The sequence below is a fragment of the Stenella coeruleoalba genome, assembly GCF_951394435.1.
Source record: "Stenella coeruleoalba genome assembly, chromosome: 15".
NCBI classification, from domain to species: Eukaryota; Metazoa; Chordata; class Mammalia; order Artiodactyla; family Delphinidae; genus Stenella; species Stenella coeruleoalba.
In genome coordinates this window covers 58025971-58036141 of record NC_137161.1, presented here as the reverse complement: position 1 = coordinate 58036141, position 10171 = coordinate 58025971, and the positions used below count along the sequence as shown (strand labels likewise).

Here is a 10171-nt window from a genome sequence, read left to right as displayed (position 1 = left end):
TCAGCTAAGAAGCGACTCCCAGGGTAGAGCAGAGGATCCGAGACAGAGGAAAACATTCTGCAAGGCTCACGGTGCTTCAGCCTTGCTGACCCCCAGATAATGAATTTTCCAATGAATGGTAGGAAGCCATAGAGAAAATCCTTTCCCGAAAGACAGGACTTGAGCCGAAGTGGACTCTGCTGTGTGTGTTGGGCTGAGGGGGGTGGGGAGGGCAAGAGAGCAAGGGCCTCCGTCAACTCGCCGTAGAATATGGCAGAAGTGATGCTGTGTGACAGCTTCTAGGGCTGGGTTACAGAAAGGGCAGGGCTGTTCCCCATGGTCTCGATCTCCTCTGCCCCCGCAACGTCTCTTCCTCTTGGGGTGATCACCCTTCAACGCAGCCACCATGCTGTGAGGAAGCCCAAACTCGCCCACAGGGAGAGTCCCCCTGCCACTTCCTTAGGGGAACCAAGGCCCCCGGCCGCTGGGCAGCATCGGGTGCCACACATATGCGTGACTGAGCCTCCAGACAACCTCAGCCGACACTGAGTGGGGCAGAGACGTGCTGTCCCCGCCAAGCCCTGCCCAGAGACAGGTGTGTGAGCAGAATAAGTGTGTGCTGTCGTAAGCCACTGCGTTTGGGGGCGGTTTGTGACGCATTAGCTAGCCGGAAGAGTGGGCATCCAAGATGGTAAGCACGGTATAACTCAAACACAGGACCTGCCCGTGGGATTAAATGAGCCATTTATCATGTAGTGAAAAAAGACACAGGAAATGAAGGCAAAAAGGTAGACGTGGTTCCAGTCCATCGCCCCTGCCCTCCTCTGTTAGTGTACCATCAGCTCTTTTCCTGCTAAGGTCCAGTGTGTCTGGCCAGGCCTAGATTTGGCCTCGGCAAACAAAGTTATTGCAAACCAGTGAGTCCCAGAGACAGAAGGCAGTTGCTGTAGAATCCCAGCCGGTCATGGTTTGGGAGGTCAGCAGGCAGGGGATGGTCGCTGGTATCCTCAGAGCTTGCCCTTTAGGAGAGCAGCGTGGAGCAGTGCTTTCTCCCCAGGCCGGCAGGGACCTGGGCAGCTGGGGATGTGGCCGCTTCATCCCTCTCTCTGGCCTGGCCACAGCTGTCTGCAGTGTCCTGCAGGGAATGCCTCAGGGCTCTTGGGTGCACAGCACCTGCCACCAGGCACTGGCCCATCTGCCAGGGCTGCAGTGGCTGAGCAGGGCTGACATCAACCTGCTCTCCGAAGGAGCCTAGGGCCGGGCCTGGGTCTGTTCGCAGAACAGGCCATGGGTCCTTTCCGCAGCTGGGCGGGGGCCGACTCTGAGCCACCAGGGCTGGGCACCAGGACGCCGAGGCTCATGGGAAACAGCCCAAGAAGAGTTGTGTCCATAAATAACCAGGTCAGGGTCCAGCATGTCAGTGTCCTCGGAGAACATGCTGTGAGAGGTCAGGATGGGTGGAGATCAGGAAGTTTTAGGACAGGGCAGTTTAACACATGGGTAAAGTGCGGTCGAGATTGGGGATGGGAGGGATGGGAGGAATGGAGGAGGGGGATGTCCCAGGTCGGGGGAGCATGGAAGTGAGGGGACAGTCATCCGCACAGAGAGAGGCAGGAAACTGGTAGAGCAAATTCCTATGAAAACAATGCCGGGCATCGGGGGCAGCCGACAGGTTGAAACAGCAGCCGAGGCTGGGGAGTCCTCGAAGGCAGACCTTCCCAATGCTGAGGGCCGTGGGACGTGCACGGCTGACCCACCTGTCCTTCCCCGGGTCCCACGCCTGCCCATAGGGAGGATCCTCAGAGCCCAAGTCCTCAAAGCCTTTAGAAGACACCGCACCGAGCCCAGCTCAGGGGGATACGGGGTGGGCCCAGATGGCACATGGTCCAGGAGTTGTCACCCAGCTCCCACCTGCTGCCCCGCCCACCTTTTATGGATTCTGACTTCACAGGACACTGTCCCCAGGGACCCCCGTGGTTCTCCCCTTCCAAGCTCACCTCAGTTACCTTGTCCCAGGCACAGCCTGGATCATCTCAGGATGATCCTTGAGTCCAGCTGCTGCAGGTGTTCCTGGACGCCAAAAGGGATGGTGGGCGTCCACATCCTGTGATGGGGGCATGGCACACAGAGGTTAGAGGAGAGGGGGTGGTCCCCACGCAAGCTGCCCCCAAATCCCTCCTCCCACCTAGCCTAGTGTGGGGTCATGGGGACACCAGAGGCCTAGGAGCCCCAAGACCCCTTTTTAAAAACTGATTCTGCCACTGACTTGCTGTGTGATCTCAAAAAGTTTAGTTAACTTATCTGTGCCTTATTCTCCTCATCTGCAAAATGGGTCTTACAAGAGCCACCCTATCCCTCCTAGAAGATATGAGTGATTATGTAGACAAAAGTGCTTTGAAAGACAATCAAGTACAGTACTGGACAGTAGACATCATAGTGATGTAATGATAAATAAGTTTCAACCATATGAAATGGCCAGGTGTGTAGGTCAAAAATGGTTGAATATAAGCGATTTCATATTGTTCAGCCTAGTATATAGAACATTTTTGTGTACCAGACACTCTTCTGAGTATATTGACAAATTAAAACCCCACAATTTAAATATAAATATTTAAATAGGGGGTAAATATTATTGTCACTCCCATTTTACAGACGAAGAAACTGAGGCCAGGGACTTCCCTGCGGTCCAGTGGTTAGGACTTGGTGCTCTCACTGCTGAGGGCCCAGGTTCAATCCCTGGTCCGGGAACTAAGATACCGCAAGCCATGCAGCGTTGCCAAAAGAAAAAAAAAAAAAAAGAAGATAAGAAACTAGGTCCAGAGGGTTGATGTGTCTGCTTGCCCAAGGTTGAACGCTGGTGAGGGACAGGGTGGGATTTGGTCTCAGGGCTCACAAGGTGAACCACACACTGACTCTCCCTCCACCACTGCTGAGACTTACGCCAGCTTCTCCACGTGAGGGCACTTTCTCAGGCTGGCAGTGAGCTGCTGGGCCCCGGCAGCTGTGAACTTGTTGTACTGGACACTGAGAAGAGAAACCCATTGTGGATCCTGGCCCTGGGGACCAATAAGCCCCAGACCAAGGTCATCACCACGCTCTTGACAACCAGACCTCAGCCCAGCCCTTCCCATGATGCCAGCAGGAGACCCCGGTCCTCCCAAGTCCTGGCCCCACCCCCACTGCCCAGGTTCCCACACTCACTCCAGCACCCGGAGGGACACCATGTCTGGAAGCACGTGTGCCAGGCTCTCAGCTCCCGCATCGCAGATGCAGTTATTGTACAAGCTGCCGGAGAAAGAGGTCAGGGCAGGGGCCGGGGGTGCTGGGGGGTCAGGGCCCAGGGAGAGCCACACCCAGCCAGAATTACTGCCCCATTTAACAGAGGGGGAAACTGAGGCCCAGAGAGTTGAGGCTGCTTCTCTGTGGTCACTCAGTGAGTTCAGGGAAGCAGCAGGACTAAATGGAGGTAGCTTCCCATCTGAAACAGCCCAAGTTCAAATCCCAGCTCTGTGGCTTGCTGCCTGTCTGATCTTTGGTGAGTTACTCAGCTCTCCTGTGACTCAGTTTGCTCCTCCATAAAATGGGCATGATAGAGTAATTGTGGGGAGGAGTAAATGAGTTAATGTTGGTAAAACACCCAGAACAGGGCCTGACATGTGGAATGAACTACATGTTAACTATGGTTATTATACCTCCCAAGAGGGTTTGTGGGGGTTATACAAGTTACTGTGGGGGGTGGGGCAGCGTCGGGAATAGCAGGAGAGAGAGAAACCCAGAGTCACTGGGCAGGCTCAGGTTTCTATAATATATTCAGTCACCATCAGCAGTGTCAGAAATAGCACGACACCTTCACTGGTGCCAGCTTAAGCCGTATATTCATTAACGAGCATCCTTTTAACAAGCCAGGTGCAGCCACGGTTCTAATTTCAAGGCCGTGACTTTGCCTTGTCTCAGCCTCAGAGCAACACAGCAGGGCTGCATGTAAAAGCAGCAAGTCTACACTGCAGCAAAGTGGATTCAAGCTAAACTCCAGGAACCCCTGATGTCGTGGGTCGGCCGGTACCAGGGCAGGAACCAGGTAGGGGTTTTACAATTCCTTCCTGGGATGGATCTTAGAACCAGGAGGCCCTTCCTCACCCACAGGAAGAGGATTCTTCCCATATTTCATTGATGCCAAGATGTACATGTTCACATTTGAAAATCATTGCGATCAGGATGTGTCTGATAATCAATGGATGTCATTTAATTAGCAGCGTTTTGTCCCCTTAATGATGTCTTACAAATGGATGGCATCTTACAGTCCATAAAATATGAGGTTCCTTTGTTTTTTGGCCACGCTGCGCAGCTTGCAGGATCTCAGTTCCGCGACCAGGGACTGAACCCAGGCCACAGCAGTGAAAGCGCGGAATCCTAACCACTAGGCCACCAGGGAACTCCCAATATGAGGTTTCTTAAAGTGTCAATCAGATCACATATCACCCCCACATGCCCCACCTGCTTCTCCATTCACAATGGAAAAACCTCCAACCACTCTCGTGGCCCGCAAGGGTCTCCCTGCATGATCTGGCCTTCCCTGACCTCTCCCGCCTTATCTCCCACCCTCTGTCCCTCATTCCCTATAGCCAGACACAGAGGCCCCCCTTCTGGCCCTCAAAGACCCAACCTCTTTCCCACCTCAGGGCCTTTGTCTCTACTGTTCCCTCTCCCTGGAATGCTTTTCCCTGAGAGCATCCCACAGGAGGGGGAGGGTCCCCTCCTCAGGGGTCTCCTGACCCCCCTGGTGAATTCAGCACTCCCTATTGTACCCTCTGGGGCCTTTGTTAGTTTCTTCATTCCCAGCATGAATCAGCATTTTAAACATTTTGTTTATGCACGTGCTTACTTGTTTATTACGCAAGGAACTTGAAAGCAAGATCCACCCTGGTTTTGTTCATAGCTGTAGCTCTAGTTTCTAGCACAGGTTCTGGCCCATGGTTGATATTAGAGAATATTAGATACCCTCACAACTCTAGGGCGTGCCAATCACATAGACTACAAACTGCACAGCACACAACCTATACAGCTGCACTCAGGGACCCTGGCTGGAAGGATAATGGGCTGGAAGGACCCATTAGTCCCAGGGAACCACCAGGCACCGGGCTGGAAGTAAGCAAAAGCAAGAATGTGGGGCTTCCCTGGTGGCGCAGTGGTTGAGAGTCCGCCTGCCGACACAGGGGACGTGGGTTCATGCCCCGGTCCGGGAAGATCCCACATGCTGTGGAGCGGCTGGGCCCGTGAGCCATGGCCGCTGAGCCTGCGCGTCCGGAGCCTGTGCTCCGCAATGGGAGAGGCCACAACAGTGAGAGGCCCACGTACCGCAAAAAAAAAAAAAAAAAAAAAAAAAAAAGAAGCAAGAATGTGCTATTCCAAGGCCCGCCAGAAGGTGACAGTGTAGGCACGGAGTGATGTGTGCATGACAAGAGCCAGCCAAGGCTACCTGTGCATAGTCAGCATTCTAGAAACCACCCCGGACTCCAGAAAAGGCCCAGTCCTGCCATGCCCTGGGGAAAGAGGGCCAAGATTTATTAAGCACCAGAGCCAGGCATTGCACCAAGCGCTTTCCATAGGCTATTGGGATGGTACCCATTTTCCAGATGAGGAAACAGAGACTCGAGATGAGTAAGTGATTTGCCCAGAGTTTGCCAGATGCCCTTCCCCAGGGGCTGCTAATCTCGTTCAGGGCGGTGGCATCACCCAACTCCAGGGGTGTGCGTTCATGTTGGATTTTAGGTCGGCGCCCCCCACTCCCTACCCCCACCAAGTTGTGCAACACTGATGTGGTAGAACAGCCTGTAGTGATTGCTTTCAGGGTCCCAGTGTTGGACCTTACAGCTGCCACCAAGGGGGTTCTCTGCCCGCCCTCCAGCCCACCAGCTCAGCACCTGACCAATAAAGGGCCCCACTCACCTCAGCCTGAGGAGGGACGCAGCCAGCAAGGGCAGGGCCTCCGCCAGCTTGCAGGCACCCAAGTCAGTGATATTGTTCTGGGACAAACTGCGGGAGTACAAAAAGGGGAGGGCTCAGGGCCAAACCTGAATGCCCCTCCCCATCAGTGTCCATCACCCCAGGCTCCGGCAGGGCTGGGAACCCCTGCTTCCTCACAGGGCATCCCAGGGCAGCAAGCACAGGACATTCTACCTGGATGAGAGTCGTGGGTGCTGAACTGTGTGAGGGCGCTATGGGTAGACTTGGGCTAAATCAGTAAAATGATGCAGTCACGCCCTGAGGCTGAGTGGGATGATGGGGGTGAGGATGCAGATGTAGCATCCATTCTTTTCCCTTTGGACCACTTTTCAGCACTGTCATTACGTAAGGGTTTACATTATTTGTTTAATGACGTGGACTCCACGAGGTGAGGGGTCGAGTCTGTTCCTTACTCTATCCCTGTGCCTACAGCCATGCCAAGCACATAGTAGGTGCTCAGAAAATATTTAAGTGGGGTAAAAAAGGAAGGAAGGAAAGGTGGGAGAGAGAGGGAAATGGAGGGAGGGAGGGAGGATGTAAGGAAGGACGAAGGGAGGGAAATCTAGCTTACTCACTCTGTTTCCTCAAACACTATAAATTACTTAATAAGTCTCAGTGTCCTACCATCAAGGAAATCCCTAAGTGAATTCTGGTGAGTTCTGTGGCGGCCCTGATCGTGGTTGTGGAGTAGAGTGTGGGTAGATTTTGATGATCCCTCTAGGTTCAGTAAAAAAATCATGTTGACCCTCCTGCATCATATCCATCTGCTATTTCCCAAACCCAGAACAGTTTTTTTTAATAGAAATTCACTATTTTGATAATAATGTGTTACTGATAAATCCTAATCTATCTCTCCTGTCTCACCTCCCCAGTCTTTCTCTCACTAAACATTGCTCACAGTCATTACTGTACACTTCATAATTATGGACGCTTGTTTGCTTGTTTACTGCGTCTCCTCCCTAGCAGATCCCTGAGGTCAGGGGCTTTGCTTTGTTTAAAGCTGGCTCTCCAGGGCCTTGAATGGTGTCTGTACACAGTAAGTGCTTCTTACGTATTTGTTGATTAAATGAATAAATGATTGGTTGAATGGCTGATTAAAGAAATGATTGAATGAATGAATGGGTGGATGATTAAACGAATGCACGATTGAATGGATGAGTGAAAGAAAGAATAAAAAAGCTGGACTTTGGGGACAAATGCAGCAGGAAGGGCCGGCCCAGTGCACTCACTTGAGCGTCTCCAGGGCCTTCAGCTGAGGGAAGGTGGCCGAGAGCTGGGCGACACCCTCATCCCCGATCTTGTTCTCACTCAGTGAGTCCAGGCTGCAGATGGAATCAGATTGAGGGCCATCAGCCAGCACCCTGGAGGCCACCCGATTCTCCCCCACCTTCCGACCCAGCAGTGGCTTCCTCCCATGCTCCCACCCCTGGACACACCACGGCCAGATGCAGCTGCAACTCCGAGCATTTGAGAGCAAATCTTCATCACCTGGGACTGCCAGGCCAACAAGTGGACAGGGCCCTATCTACCCATGGACCTGAATCACTGTTTTCCTTCCTGGCAGCCCCATGAGCTGGAGCAACTTCCTTAACCTCTAGAGACCTCAGGTGTACAATGGGATCATGTTCCCCGGCCCTGCCTCCCCATGGGATTGCTGGGAGCAGCACATGAGGGGAAAAGAGTTTCGAAGATCTCGAAAGGATTCAACCTATTTTTATTGTTGGGGATTTCCTTCTGCCATCGCTTCCCTGCAGTGGGGGCGTCTGGTCACTCACACCAGCCACACTGAGGAAGCAGCAGGACACACACAGAGAGAGAAAGGGATAAACAAGGCCAGGGTCTGGGGTTGTCAAAGCCCAGTGTCTCCAGGAGGGATTCCGGGGTCTATACTCACTCCAGATGCTGAAGGGAAGAAAAGGCCTCAAGGATCTTCACCAGTTTGGGAAAAGCCTGAGGGCCCAAGATGGGGCCCAGCCTAGAAGGCAAAGCGCAGAGTTAAGACCCTGAAGCAGTCATGGCCCCTCTACTGGACCCCACAGAAGGCAGGCCCATCTGAGACCTTAACTACCCCCAGCTCCACCTGGTGGGACCCCAATCCCTCCTGCTTCAGGCACATTTCACAAAGCCCACTCAAGAGGCCATCTGGGCTCCCAGCTGGGGGCTCCCCATCTTTCATCTCTGAGTGGGGAGCCAGTTCTTACTCCTGCTGACATCCACATGCACCTTCTCCCACCCTGGCCTGGGGAAGTGGTTCCCAAATGCTGGCCTGAGGACCACCACCAGTGATGAGAAAGATGGTTTACTTATTTGCCATTGCTTTTTAACAACAAATAGAACCATTTCTTGAGCACTTTTTATGTGCCAGGAACACACTGGGCCCATCACTCAGATCAGACCTCATTTAATCCTCACAATGACTCTGAGCTAAGAGCACTTCTTATCCCCATTTTACAGATGGGGAAACTGAAGCACAGAGAGGTTAACGAACTCATACAAGGTCACACAGCCTGGATGGACATTTAGACCAGATTTTGAGAGAATGAGAAAAATAAAGACAACAGAGGGCTATTTTGGGTTTTTTTTGTTTTTCTTTTCTTTGTTCTTTTTTTTTTTTTTTTTTTTTTTTAATTTTTGGCCATGCCACGCAGCATGTGAGATTTTAGTTCCCCGACCAGGGATCAAACCCACGGCCCCTGCCTTGGAAGTACAGAGTCTTAACCACTGGACCGCCAGGGAAGTCCCTGTTTTTAAAATATGGTTAAGTGTACTCAGTGTAAAGAACAGTCTTTTATTCTGAAATTATATCCTTTGAACTTTTTTGACATTAAAATGTTCATTTTTAATAAAATTATGGTGTCAGCAGCAGTTATTTCACTTGTTTGAATGAACATACTTGATACAAATTAAAAGATGGTAACTGCACATAGTCACTGAAATTCACTCTGAAATATTCTCAGTCTTTGAAACCCCGAAGTCTGGGAACCACTAGCCTCAATGAAAGGTCACAAGATGGGAATCTGTAATCTGATTTGAATCTGGGCTCTACCACTTAGCTTCTGTGGGGCTTTTTGGGCAAATCCCTTAATCTCTGAGTCTCAATCTTCTCAAATTTAGCCCCAATCTTAGGAGGTTTTTGGAGATTAAGGAATTCATTTATCAAATATTGATTGCTTGCCTACTGTGTTCCAGGCCCATCAAGCCTGTCACGCAGACAGCCATGAACAAAACAGACAAAAATCATTGCCCTCGTGGAGCTGACATTCCAGGGGGCAAGACAGATAATCAAAGAAATTGGTAAACTGTCTGGTGTGGGAGATAATTGATACAGAGAAAAGCACAGTGTGAGCAGGGCAGAACTGTACTTTTAAATACAGGAGTCAAAAAGGCCTCTCTCACTGAAAACTGGAAGAAAGTGAGGGCGTGGGCCATGCTGATACCTGGGGAAGAGTGTCCTGGGTGGAAGGCACAGCCAGTGCAAAGGCCCAGGGGTCGGACCATGCCTAGTGAGGTTGAAAACCATTAAGAGGACCCACGTGGCTGGAAAGAGTGCAGGAGGCGAGGGTGAAGAGGTAAATGGGGGCTGAATCAGGGGAGAATCGTCCACCAGCAGAGCCCCTGCAGGGTTCTGAGCGGCTGAGGGACCTAATCTACATGCACATGAGATCTACAGGGTGCCCGGCATGGTGGCTGCCAGTCTCATGCCCAAAATAGTCCTTTCCTTCCTTCCTTCTTTCCTCAGAACTTTCTCAGGGCTTCTGGCCTGCAGGTGGCTACTCTCCGGGTTCTGGGCTGTTCTACCCCATGGCTGCTGTTCCCCAGAGCATAGTTCCGACCTTGAATTAGGGGCTTTTTAAGCTAAAAATAATTCAAAGCCAGAAGGGGCCCTTGGTGATTGTTTTCATACAGTTCCTCTTTTCAGCAATATTTTTCACCTCTGCACAAATTTGGCCTCTTGTCGCTGTTCAAAAGAAGAAACGCTTGGCTTTTTCTTGGCACGGGGGGAGCTGTGATCAGGAAGAGCAGACAGCTTGTGGGTGACCAGCTGGGGACCTTGGACAAGTTACTTAACCTCACTAGGCCTCAGTTTCCTCATCTGTAAAATTGGGATGATAATGACTATCTCCCAGAGTGGCTCTTGAAATTAATAAGATTATGGCACTGAGTACACTGTAGTTGTTTAATAATTCCT

General features: G+C 51.5%; 1 protein-coding gene across 4 annotated transcripts in view; it reads right to left on the bottom strand.

Annotated features, from left to right (window-relative positions):
• Nucleotides 1-731: 731 nt before the first annotated feature.
• Nucleotides 732-10171, bottom strand: part of CIITA (class II major histocompatibility complex transactivator) — a gene marked incomplete at its 5' end in the record, with an annotated part of 48578 nt that continues 39138 nt past the window's right edge. For all 4 annotated transcript variants that reach the window (XM_079944070.1, XM_079944071.1, XM_079944072.1 and 1 more), the window contains 7 exons: nt 732-1417; nt 1977-2083; nt 2920-3003; nt 3181-3264; nt 5926-6012; nt 7212-7304; nt 7877-7957. In XM_079944070.1, coding sequence (XP_079800196.1) covers nt 2008-2083; nt 2920-3003; nt 3181-3264; nt 5926-6012; nt 7212-7304; nt 7877-7957 — 505 coding nt within the window. In that variant the 3' untranslated portion in view covers nt 732-1417; nt 1977-2007. The remainder of the gene's footprint in view (nt 1418-1976; nt 2084-2919; nt 3004-3180; nt 3265-5925; nt 6013-7211; nt 7305-7876; nt 7958-10171) is intronic.